The sequence below is a fragment of the Ictalurus furcatus genome, chromosome 6, assembly GCF_023375685.1.
Source record: "Ictalurus furcatus strain D&B chromosome 6, Billie_1.0, whole genome shotgun sequence".
Taxonomy (NCBI): domain Eukaryota; kingdom Metazoa; phylum Chordata; class Actinopteri; order Siluriformes; family Ictaluridae; genus Ictalurus; species Ictalurus furcatus.
Window position 1 is genome coordinate 15,480,231 of NC_071260.1, and position 13,797 is coordinate 15,494,027.

At 42.4% G+C, this 13,797-nt stretch overlaps 1 protein-coding gene across 1 annotated transcript in view; it reads right to left on the reverse strand.

Annotated features, from left to right (window-relative positions):
* Nucleotides 1-10,956, reverse strand: part of klf7b (Kruppel-like factor 7b) — a 37,627-nt gene extending 26,671 nt beyond the window's left edge. Inside the window, exon 1 of the mRNA XM_053626697.1 lies at nucleotides 9,786-10,956. Coding sequence (XP_053482672.1) covers nucleotides 9,786-9,887 — 102 coding nt within the window. The 5' untranslated portion in view covers nucleotides 9,888-10,956. The remainder of the gene's footprint in view (nucleotides 1-9,785) is intronic.
* Nucleotides 10,957-13,797: the final 2,841 nt, after the last annotated feature.

The following is a 13,797-nucleotide window of genomic DNA, read 5'->3' on the forward strand; positions in this document are numbered from 1 at the left end:
TAACAAAACAGAAAAAGTTCTCCCTTTCATAGTGTAATTTTCAAACTGGTTGATAAGTCACAACCCCACTCTCATTCAGTCATCCCCATCTGTGGAAAATGAGCAGGAGTGAATGTGAAAGCAACCTTGAGTTCTCGCTCTCTCTCGGCACATTTGTCTGGAAGATGGCTTGAAAAAAAAGAAAAAAGCGGGATGTGAGGAGGGACTTTCCAGCAGCTCGACCAGAGAGTGCAAGGAAGAACAGTGTGGGAGGCTCTTCTACCCCTCCCAAGCACAGAAGAAGTTGAATAAACATAAGCTCTCTCCTCCATGCTGAGATGCCCTTCACTTCTTCACACGACTCCTCTCCCTCTCTTTCTTCACTCCCTCTTTCTTCAACTGTTTTGACATTCTGCCGTGCTACTTATAGCTGGTTAGGAATACCAAAAATACCATTATCTATTATTCATCACTACCTCACTCCCAGTCTATGCTAAACATGCTAGGCTGGAATACATGGATGAGTTTGCTGGAAAAGTTCGAATCGGCTTGAATTTTGTCGTCTTTAAAACATTGAGGCAAAATATGCCATCAAGCTGCCATTCAGTCGGAGTGCATTTGTTTCTGCGTGTGTTAAACAGTATGTGTACTTAGGAGAACAATGGCTGGTTCCTCACTGGCTGTTAATCAAACACTTGAGTGGCTAAGCTGCCTCTCCATCAGGCCGAGGGGACGCTAGACCTCATGCATAAAGATGCATTCCGTACTCCGTCTTTTTCTCTTTTCTCACTCCATCCCTTCACTGCTCCTCCTCTCTGTGGGTTAACAGACACTTGAAAAGCAGTCAGAGAAGTGGCCACAAACCCCCCCCACCTCACCTCTTAACCAAACGCCCCTATTTCAGATGCAGATCCCGAAAATCTCTTGATCTCTTGACAACAAGGCCACATCCATCAGTGCTCCGATAGGCAAGCGGATAATTAGGTGGTCAGTACTTCTCCACGGAAGGAGGAGGTAGGAGTCAGGAAGATGAAGGTAGAGGTCATTAGCGCTTGCTGAAGGACTCTCTTCATTGTATTCATCAGAAGGCAAAAGAGAAGTGTCTCTAACCAATCTAACCTTTGAAAAAGGAATATTTAAACCGCAGAGCTTATGGAATCGGACATGTCGAGGCAAACCGTAAACTGTTAACCTCAACAATATCTTTCTTTCGTTTTTTTTTGTTTGTTTGTTTGTTTTTGCCATGCCGGCTTCTACGGCTATAATCATGTTGGGAACCAGATTTAGTTATTAGTTTAGGTGTTTTAGATTCATTTATCCTAAAAACTTTCAAATAAATTTTGGATTCACTTGATTAAAAATCTTTTCAAAAGTAGTAGCTGAATAATACAGATTCCTCAGATGTGTAGAGGCATGACAGGCCAGTAAAATATGTTTAATAGATAGTGGGTTCTGACAAGATGAGCACTTTCGTGGGTTTTCTCCTTATAGTAAAAAATGGTGTGCGAGTCTTGTATGTCCTATCTGGCCTCGTGTGTAAATGACTTATTATTATGTGATTATTAAAAGCGAACACGCATCTTGTCCCAACAACGGGTTTTATTTCCCGCAATTTGTTTAAACATTGAGCCCACCCCGGCTGTCATTTGTTTTTGATATATACATTCAGAGTTGGTTTCAGATCTGTGGAAGGTATAGGGCACTTTACTGGTTCAGTAGCTAGTGCTTCTCTGGCAGCTCTGTCTGCTTGTTCATTACCGGACATTCCTGAGGGTCCAGGTACACAGCAGAAAATAATATTAAAACTCTGCTTCAATCGATGACAGTTTGATTAAAATCTTCACGATTGTTGGGAGATCACTTTTAGTAGCTTCCAATGTTTCAAAACACTATTTTGAATTGGTTATTATAAAGAAAATGTTTTTGTGGAGCAGTCTCAATAAACTGCACCGCCAGTAGTACAGCGTTTGCCTCTGTAGTGAAAACTGAACTTGGATCAGAGATGCGGATACCCTGACACAGTCGATTTGTTGCAATAGGTGTTGCCACTTTATTTCCCGGTTTAGATCGCTCTGTGTATATTGGGATATGTTGTGGATATACTGCTCTTCTGTCCAGAAATTGTTGATGGAAATCATTCAGCTGCGTTTTTGATTTTTGGTTCCTTGTTAGATCCAGGTGGATTTTAGGCTTTTTGAGATACCATGTGGAAAGTGTGTCTGTTCCAAACGGTTTAAATTCCACTTTCAAGTTCTCCACATGGGTTTATATACGTAGGCCAAATGGACAAACGAAACTTCTTTTCCCCCCCCCCCCCATATACTGTTGTCTCCTGTAGTGGGAAAACTGCTGAATAAGCTGGGTTTGCTTTATTTGGGTATCCTTTATACAAGGCCAACTTTAGGCGTCTGATTTCCAAGTAAGGTTCGTTGGCTTCCGCACAGAGACTTGCACATAGTCGTATACCTTGGTGGTGTACAGCATGCAGAAGTTGTATGCATGACTTCCTAGCTGATCTGTAAGTGATACTTCCATAGTCCAGCTTTGAGCATACCATGGTTCTGTACAAGTTCATGAGCGTTGAGCTGTCTGCTCCCCATTTGGTTTTGGATAAAACCTTTGAGACATTCATAGCTTAAAGACATTTCTTTTTTTTAGTAATTTAATATGAGGAATAAAAGACAGTTTGTTGTTAAAAGTGATACCAAGAATCCTGTCCTCTTTGACAACTTTAATGGGGACTCCATCCATAAACAGCTCTGGTTCATTGTGTAGCCAACGAAGCTGACAGAAATGCATACAGGTGGTTTTGGCTTTTGTCGTGGGATTGTTTTAATGGCTCACTGTAGTTCTTCCATAGTAAGAGGTTGGTTTTACCGGAGCCGAAGTTAATCTTTTCTTTTTCTTGTTGAGTAAGAAAAGTTCAGAAAGCAGGAGTGCAGTTCTCAATAGATTAATTGTTTTCAAAAGTTTTTGCTAGAATGTTTGCAATTTCTTGTTTGGAAGTCAAGAGTGTGCCGTGCTGTTGGATCTGTTGTATTTGAGGACCACTGCACCCCCCCCTTCATTTTCCATATCAGGTTCCATATTTTGTATGATGGAGTACTTGTTATCATGCTGAAGATGCTGGAATCTTCTGCAGCTTTCTTTTTTATACTTCATTTATAATTCTTCTTGCTCATGCTCTACTCATTATTCAGTTTTTTCCCCGCTATCTTTTATAGCTTCCTTACATGGATCATCAAACAATGGAAGTCGTCTATGTTTTATATTTAAAGGTTTTCTTGGGACTATCATTAGCTTTAGATATGAGCGTTTCAGTGAAATTCTGTATGGCATCTGGGCTGTGTCAGTTTCTCATGACAGAAGGTTTGAAATTGATACCAATTTGCTTTTTTAATGGTCACTTCCACAGAGGTCGTGCCAAACATTCCATGCTAGGTCTAAAAATAATTCAGGCTGACAAATTGTCAGGTCGATAGCAGAGTATGTTCCATGTCCTGGGTCTTCATCTTCTTTCCTTTTGTGTTAAAGTGATTACTGCCCCACAATGTGTTATGACTTAAAATCTCCCATTAGAATAAAAGGAGATACTCAAATGAAGTTGCTCAATTTACTTGATTGACCCTTAGCCAACGCCTACTGGGAATCGGAGAGATATTTGATGTTCAGCTATTGCAAAATATTTCCAGGGCATGTCTTGACCGGCCGATTGATTGGATCGACCCATTCCAACCTCCTGCCTAGGAGAAGTACGAGCCAAAGTACCGTGTTGAAATAGCGGAAGCCGCAGCAAACCACACTTCTCAGGGACCAGGATCTCTTCCTCCACCAACATGGGTCGCAACTCACGGCAAACGAGTAATCCGTTTCCTTATTTCTTATAACAGAGATGGGATAATAAGAATCTATTATACTCCAGGTCTAATGGAGTATAATTAGACTAGCAGGGGGGGAGGGGGGTGCTTGAGGGTTGTTCTCTCCTAGCACTACAGAGGGAAGGAGCGTGCCACTGTTTCATACACAGGCTACCATCATAAAGATGTGCTCCAAGCCGTACCTGGCCTCTCCAATAGCTCCTGCGACCTTATGGATTAGCACGGCTGTCAATCAAATGAGTAAAGAAGCACCTACACTTTAAATGTCTGCTTCTGAATTCATACCACATGTCCAGCCAATAACAAATGTGCGTACTGTCTCAAAACTGTTTATCTTGGCTTTGCCACTTTAGCAACAGTCCTATAATATACAGTATATGACACTGCAGAAAGTCACTCAGCTGCCTTGTGAGTCAGGCCATAGTTTTCCTTGCTCTCAAGGCTTTATATGGAAGTATTTTACCTTCAGACAAACCAATGAACACTATGTTTTTGTCAGAGAAACACTGTGCTATTTTAATATTAAGGGAATAAGAATATTCCCAAATCCTCCACTCACCTTAATATTAGAAATTTGACACATTTACAGTTACTGAAGCCATAAAATGATTCTATAGATTTTATTGACAAGAAAAAAAAAAAAAAAAAGTAAGCTGTTCACAGCCAATTCCAGCTCTCTCTCTCTCGCTCTCTCTCTCTCACACACACACACCTCTCTTAATGGTTGTTTTTGATCTATAATGCATTGGAAACGCTAATCATTGTCTCAGTTTCTCACTTAGAAAACCCCATTGCAAGACAACCTACAAACTTCCAATGTGACACCTACTTTGATCTACATCTAGCTGAGAGAATAAATTATAGAGTAACTGCCAAATTTCATGGCAACTGATGTTTGGTAAACAGCTTTCAATCAACCTGTGTGGGTGAGGTCTCGGTGTCCCTTCAAAAGCAAATTCTGGAGGTAATTTCACACTGTTGAAATGACAGTGCAAACCACAGGAATTATGATCGAGTACAATCTATGCCGCTTCTCTTTAACATAATGGATTTTTGTGGTTAATTCAATCGGACGTTGTTCACGCTTTTAGTGTGGCAGGTTGTTTACGAAGCTTCTTTTGCAAGTTGGAGACATTTTCACGTTGTCACAAAATTGCAAGCTTGTGCAAAATGTAGAGTATACAAGCAACATGCTTGTTCAAAAACAATACGAGTGTGCAAGTGAAGCTGCCCTACTTCAAAGAAGACCTGGCTTAGTCCTATTCATGAAAGAGTCTGCTGCCTCATGCCAGAGTCTAATTACTGTCAGCTGTCTGGAGTTGGACTGAGCGAGTCTAGTTGGGACTGTATACTCTACTGTAATGAGCAGCAGAGTTCTCAGATATATGAAGAGAAGCAGAGAAAAAAAAACATGGATGTATCTACTGGAACCACAGCACCAACCAGACTGTGTTGATTTTTGTTCTTTCTGTTGTGTCGCAGAGAGTGAATCCAGGAAATGCTTGGTACAATGGCTTGGCTTTATGACATCATGCTGTTAATTCCCAGTGGGTGACTCAGTGCTGTCTGGCTCATGCTGATTCATGGTAACCCATTCAATCCAAAGGGCTGATACCAGAGAGCACGTGCATATTCTTTATTTTTGTCTATTCAAAGATTATCTAATAAAAAAAGGACAAGACACACCACTGCACTGTCAACGACCCATGACCTACATCCTGTGACCCATGTGTTTTTGAGACACGGAGGTCAGAGATGTTGAAGTGGATGCGAGAGGGCAGTCAGGCCTGTCTGCCTGCACTAACTGGATGAAATGGTTTTGTGACAGCTGATTTATCAGGCTGAAAGTTGAAACATGATCTCAGCCTCACGTTTCCCCACATGCCCGAGTGTCAACGCATGCAGAACGCGGTTATCACTTCAAGGCATGAACCGGTAAAACTCGTCTGAGGTCTGACCATGGCATGGACAAGCAAATTATAAACAGGCATATACACTTGTCTTTGTGTGAGATTTGAAGAGTACTGAAATTCCTGCAGCGCCCATATGGAACCATGCATCTTGAGTGCTAAAGCTGCACAGGTGTCTATAGTCTTTGCACATTCCCATTTGTAATGTGGGATATTTGACAGGTTCTATCTCACCAGCCCTGCAGCTCTGTTGGCCATAATCCTAGAGCTTTTCCAGAGTCAGAAGGAGCTGGGGGCAGTTAAGATTGGACATTCTCTGTGCCCTCAATGGATACTCTGTGATAAACCAGATCTACTTAAAGAATTATGCAATGTGCCTTTTTGCTTGTTACAGACAAAAATGGGAGCACGGTCTTCATCTGGATCAAACTTAACATGACCAGGGAGGCATACTATAGCGTGCACAGTGGAATGTAAAGCAGGCCATTGCCTGGACACAAGCCTACAGGGGATAGGATAAAGGGAGGTGGCTAGAAAGAACAAGTGTGGGTGGAGGGGGTTATGACCGCATCAGAAACACAGAAGCACAGCCAAAATCCATTTGAATGTATTTTAAATGGTAGTGGATGCTCGTACACTTGCTTTCCCCCACCCCACTGCCGCCGTTCTGAGAGTTACTGGGCTGTGAAATGTGAAAAACTGCAGAGCGGAATATGCATGCAGGGTGATTCATTATCTTGTCAAACTTGCCTTCTCTGGGACAGTCAGAACTCCCTGGATGAGGGCATGTGCTGTCGTTGCCCTGTGATGACTGTCTACGGCCTGGTTCTTATGGTTACATGACCCTGTTCCAAGATGCTCCAGTTCAAATGTATGCAGAGTGGTTCCTTGCCCTGTAGAACTGCACCAATAGAAAGCTTTAAGGGTGTGCTTCCTGTCAAGGTTTATATTTGGACACACTGTAACCCCCTCAGCCAAATCAAGCCCCTTTGTGGCACACCTATGAAAGGTGTTAATGGAACAGGTGGTCAAACCAGTGGAACCGCCAGGTTTCATGTCTATCACCATCTTATTGCTGGGATTTTTCTGGACAAACAGGACTTCTGGCATTGATTAACCACTTGCTGCAACATGCTTTTCAGTAAGACCAGGCCTGTGAGCTTTAAATAATGCTCTGAGAAACAAAAGCAGGTAACCGAAAAGCCATTCCTAAATAGAGAGGAAAAATGAGGCAAATTTGAGAGACAGCTCTGCCAGGCACGGAAGACAAAGTGATGCAGAGTGACCCATTTTTAGAACAGCCAATGAAAAAGAAAATAAAAAAACAAAAACGGTCAGCTAAGGAAAACGAACCAAAACTGACTTCCTGGCTCATGTGAGACAGATGGATGGACACTAACAAACACCCCCCTCAACTTCACACAAATGCACACACACACACCTACAATCAGTCTCTCAGGTGATCCTTGCTAATTGGCCAGACTGCCATGCTTGCTTCTAATCGTGTTGTTTACCTCCACAGAGTGATTCCCCAGACTTCTCCACCTGCTCTGACTGCCTCTAGTGTGGAGCCCAGAGGAGACCCCTCTGGGTGGTGCTACTAGGGGAGGTGAGCAAGAGACAACAGGGGCCCCCTTGTTGAGCAAACAGCTGCTCTTTGAATTAACCTTCCTTGTGGGTCACTGCTGAAATAATCCCAACCTTCATTGCAAAAGAAGATGTTGGCGTGCTGTAATTACACCGAGCCGCTTAGCTCTGTCTTTCACTGCCGCTTGCTTTTGCTTTCCTGTCTTCTCCTGACAGTGAGAGATGGCGTCTTTGTTCAAGGAAGAGGGGGGAGGGGGGTGGTGCCAGCAGCCGCCGGTCCCGTTAGGGGAATGGATGGTGTGCACGTCAGGCCCTGTGAGGACTTTATCATAGTCGTGCAGTGCGTCGTCCCCACTTGCCCTCCCTCCCTCCCTCCCTCCCTCCCACCCACGCAGCCCAACCCTGTCCATAGCCACAGCACCGAAACTTAATTCACCCGTATCGTGCCTATTAGGGTCTGATTCATGCACCACTCACCCTGGAATGAGAGTGTCCATGTATCTTGTTCCTGGGCTAAAGGACATTTCCCTTCCCTTGAAGATCTGAAGTCACACTATCAAGCCATCACTGCCAGTAAAAAGCATCAGATTTTTACAGCGTTGCCATTCAGCCACCTCTTTTATTCACCTGTCAACCCAGCAAGGCCTTTTCTTCCCTTCACTATCTCACTATTACATGGCACTTTATTGTACCACTGCCAAAATACTGCTTCCCTTTTCCTCGTAAGCCATATCACATGTTCACCCAACAGCACATGCAAAGAATGAGAAAACGTGTCAAAAGAGACGGGGTTACAACTGAATGTTTCCTTCCCAGTCATCACAAGGATATTACACACGTTATATGTTCCTCGGTTCTCTTCGTTCATTTTTCCTCGAACTTGGTGTAAATCAGCAGGTCTACTGGACAATTTTTAGCTATTGTTTCAATTGAATATCATAGCTTTTAACTAAACCAGAGAGTTCAGAGGGGCTTGCTCACACACACACACACACACACACACACACAAACCAGTGATGCTCTAATGTACAAATTGATGTAAAGCAGTAGGCAAAAACTGTGACCCTATGTGTGCTTGTGCTATTAACTGACTTCAAAACACACACACACACACACACACACACACACACACACACACACACCTGCACATTGAAATCACTGGCTAATTACTCCAGCTATTGTTTGATATATCAAAGATGTGAGTCGATGGAGGCCTGGAAGAACAGATGACGGAGACCAGGCTGTGTACTAATCACTGTCGTAAGGGTTCAGATCACCCCTACTGGAGCACAGCTGGTGCCTGAGAGTGTGTGCATGCAGGTTTAAAAAGGAAGATCCTAGATGTTCTTTTAAGTCCACACACACTGGCTTTTTCCACCTGCAGTCAAGCACATGAAATGGCAATTAGCTGGTACCAGATCATGAATCGTAGCCATCAGGTTCTGATACCAAATCATGAATCTTGGGTTAATCATAAACTAGGGGCAAATCATGTTTCAATTCACAGCCTTCTGTTTAAAGTGAAGCAGAACATGCAGGGGGCCAGGATGCATTGCACTTTCCATTCGAAACTACATAGTATAGAGGCAAGTAGAAATGAATGAAACATCACTCCCAATGTTCATAACAGGCTAACAAACAGGGCTGAACGAGCTCATCTAAAGCATTCACTTCACCATGTGTGCTCCTCGGTGTTTGTACAGCTGAACCGACTAGAGTGTGTGACTGAGAGGCAGTGCATCATGAGGTGACTCGCTGGTAGAAACGCAGTACACCAATGAACCGCAATAAACTACTTTGGATACTTTTCTTCAATCACACAGTATTCATATCGTGATGTTTTGGGGGGTTTTTTGGTTGTTTTTTTTGCATCCGAATGGGCGGCCATTTGATTGTGCATTTCTGACGAGCTGGATGCACAGCAGCCTGACAGATGTACATACATTATTTATTGAAGCACGAGCCTCTTGTTATTTAGTCAAATGTTCATCTTCGCCGCGCGACTTAGAGCGTCGCCATTGACCAACTCACATCACACACAACCGGTTTTCTCTTTAAAAAACAAAAACAAACAGCGATTCGTTGGTCACCACAAACATAAACAAATACGTGTCCAAAGAGGTGCACCAGCAGCGCGGCACGAGACGCACTAGAGTGGCGCGCGCTGTGTTTTGGAAACACCGAAACCCGCGTGGTGCTCGCGCTCCACCTGATTAACCGAGTTCAGTTCAGCTCACATTACTCATTAGAAGCCCTCTACGTTAACTCCATTTATAGTTCATCGACTACGACTGTGTGACAGACCGTACAGCTCTACGCGCCGTGCCGTGAAAGTAGTCTATCACAGGTTAGCATCTTGACTGCTTGGTAGCGTCGCGGATTCGAGACGTAGCCCGTAACTACGGCGCCATAGTAACGCGCGCGCGCTCACCTGCTGCCAGTTCTCCTCCAGCGACGGCATCGCCGAGAAGTAGCCTGTGTCGTGGACCAGCTGAAGTTCCTGAAAGATACTGTAATTCGCCAACACGTCCATTTTTGTTTCTCTCAAGAAAGAGAATTTGATCCCGTGATGATAACCGAACCAGCACCCACTTTTCAAAAAAAAAAAAAAAAAAAATCTGTGAAAACAACAACAACGTCAACAACTCTTCAGATCCGTGACCAGCGCGCGCTCCTGGGAAAAAAACCCCTGTACAGATCTGAAGATAATAAATAATGCAAAAAGCGGAGCAATATGAAGAAGAAATTATGAAATTATTTTTGTTTTGTTGCTCTTTTTTTAACAAAATGTCGTGTGGAGTTAAATTGCAATCCCCGTTCTCTCCGCTGCTTGCCCCGGGAAAAGAAACGGCCACCTAATTCCGCATCGCCACTCTGCCGCCTCTGCTCTGTAAAATCCAGGTAGCCTTGCCGATGACTTGCCCGTGCTTCAGCAGCAGCAGCCAAGTTGCTCGGGCTTTAGCCGTCTCTGGCGAGTAAGAGGAAGCTGAGCAACTCGCGAGGTGGGCGTGTCGTCTTCTGTCCATCAATTCCGTGCGTGACCATATAAAGTAAATGGGGCTGACGATCTCTCCGGCACCCAATGGAGGCGGCGCTAAAACGGGCAGAGAGGCGGTACTAGATTTGAATAACAGAGCGTGATTGGTCGGATGCGATTGTCAATCAGGCCGTACATGGCAGTGAAAGGTGAGCTATTTTTAGAGGGCTATATAACGGCCTCGGCGCTCTCGCCTCGGACACAACGGCCACTGAGCTAAGAGCGAGACCGGAGAGTTACTTCCCTAAGATATGGTAATTGAAAACATCTGATAACTGTGGATGATGTTGCATTTTTTTTTTCTTCATATATCCCTTACATTTTTGTTGCACAACCCCGAATTTGCCAACAGAGTTGCAAAAAAAAAAAAAAAAAAAAAAAAAAAAAAAAAAGCCAGTAGTCTTTTGAACATAGCAGAGCCAGCTTAAAGAGAAGCTTAGGACGACTTCCTAGGCGGAAATAATAAATTGCGTAGGCTGCATCCCAAACCACACACAACCCGCCACATGAGTTACTATATTTATCGTATGGTGCATATTACACACACACACACACACACACACACACACACACACAGTGTTTTTCTTTTTCTTTTTTTTTTATTATTGTATCGTGCATATTACACATACTGTTTTTTTTATTATTATACCGTGCATACTACACATACAATTTTAATCATATGGTGCATACAACACATACTTTTTTTTTAATCATATGGTGCATACTACACATACTTTTATCATATGGTGCGTGCATACTATGTATACTGTTTTAATCATACGGTGCATACTACACACAATTTTATCAAGTGGCGCATACTACACATACATGTTTATCATATGGTGCATACTACACATACATTTGTATCATATGGTGCATACTATGTATACTTTTTTAATCATATGGTGTATACTATACATACTTGTTTATCATATGGTGCATACTACACATACTTTTTAATCATATTGTGCATACTACACACTTTTTTTTAATCATATGGTGCATTCTACGCATACCTTTTATCATATTGTGCATACAACACATACTTTTGTAACCATACGGTGTATACTATTTGGACATGCTTTTAAAACATTAGTAAGGGTACAGCTTTTGTATATTTTACATGGTAATGTGAAGGAAGTGTACCTTTACATTATTTAAGGTACACAATTGTACCTTATTTAGTTAGCTTTTCAAGTAATACTTTATATATACACCAAATGTTACTTTTCCAGGTAAAACATATACCCTTATGCGCTTAAGCTTACCACCCAAGCGATAAGGAAAGGTACAGTTTAGTACCATTTTTTCTGAGTGTTATGTAATGCTGCCTTTCATATACTACAGAAATATGCTACAGGTTGCAAATGCGCACAAAGAAAGAGACATAAAGGCTGCTTTATTTCAAGTCTTTATCTAATAGTCTCATTCATCTACCGCGTCATTAGCTCATGTTACGTCATTGGTCATATTGATTTATCACATTGATCTGGTTGTTGCTTTGTAATGGACAATTCCAAAACTGACGGCACCCGTAGGCCACAGTAAAGCTGACAATCGATACTGAAGTTTATTGATTTTGTATAAACCTAAAATAAATTAATAAATAAACACATTCAAGAATTTGGATGTTTGTATTTTTTTTTTATTTATTTGCATAGCACATAGAGCACATGTAAGACAAGTGACTATCTAAATTAAAACCTTGCAGGTGGCTATGTTAGACAGCACAACTGTCGCACCCTTTTGAAAGGCTTATAAAAATATAATGTGTAAGGAGCTTTGTGTAGGCTGTCTTGCTTAAACATGGTACCTGTTGCAGAAAGCTGGTTTTAAGGGCCGTTATCTGGTTTGCATGTGGCTGCATAACTATACAGGCCAGCCGAGTGTAGTTAAGTTTGCCACATATCACACTTACAATGAACAGAAAAAACTAGGCCAAGCACACTCTTTTTCACCTGGCCACTCTGAAGTGTAAGAATCCAGGTAGCGATATCCTTCAGTGTGTGTTCTAGCCTAATACAAAGAACACACTCTGTACCATTCCTTCTCACTGGAGTTGTACCTTAAAGGGTATATCTTTCACACCTTTAGTGTGTATCTTTTTCTTTACCTGGAAAGGGGCATAAAGTGTTCCATTCACATATTACTCTAGAAAGCTTAGAGTAACATGTTATTAATTGACATATTAAATATTAAAGCTAATTACAGGTACAGTACAGTACAGGTAAAGTACAGTAGTGGTCCTTAAGGTCCAGTTATGTGGCTCAGATGAATTTAAAGGTACAATGTATTCTCACCATGTAAAAGATACCGGTATGAGAGTAGATGGCATCACCCCAGGGACACTGAAAGGTACAGTTTAATACCTTTTGTGAAGAGTGTAGCTGTTGTCTTGACTCATGGCTGCAGTCTGTGTTTGATGTCTCTGATGAGTACTTTGGTACCCAAAACTCTTTAGGTACCAAAACAATGCTTAATATCAATTAACAGTATAGGGAAAAGCTGTTAATATTGTCTATGAGTGCTAGAAGAAATAAAACAGTAATTTTAATTAGCCTACAGCTTTAATCAGCAAAGTTAATGCTATGTTCAGTAACTGTAATTGCAGTTTCTATTTGCTCAACCATAATAACATAGCAAAAACATAGCAAACCTATTTCAGCTTTCGGTTAGGCTCAGTTCTTGCTGGGACTGTATTAAACATAGTTGCTTACTGTTCTTAGAATGATAAATTACCACTCACATTTGCATTTACCTTTTTGTTTAGGCTGCAATATATATCAATCAGAGTTCACGAAAAGAGACTTGACAATATGTGGACTTAACTGTCTTTTAATAAGGTTCTCATTATGACAGAGTGGCTTCTGGTGAAAACATTCAGCCTGCCTTTGCAGTAGGATAGAGTGTTTTAGCAGTGGAGAGTAATTGAGTTTGTACGTGTGTTGTGCTTCCTCTCTCTCCCTGCATTTTCCCAGGGGACATGGGTCTTTGTCTCAGTTGAGTCCGGGGGCAGATGGTTGCTAGATTGGCTGTTTCAGGACATTTTCCCTATTGATTTTTACAGGTCTTCCTGCCAGTGCGAATTAGCTGGAGAGGGGGTTGGAAGAGAATGGTATGGTAGAAGGGGTGTGTGTGTGTGGGGGGGGGGGGGGTATTGTTCCTATAGCATGTCTTAGCCTCTCTCTCTGTTTGCAGATGGACACCTCTAGCCGATGGGCAGGCGATTCTCAGCATGCCAGATTTATGCGCCCAGAGGGGGGGGGTCAGGTGTGAGAGGAGTGGTATAAGTGAGTGAGCGGTCGAAAAGAGGGCAGGTGTGGAAGTGTGCGCAGGGCAGGTGCAATTGTGTCACAGCTGGACTCTAGAAGCCTTCATGCCTTACTTTGAGTTGCTCTCCCACTGC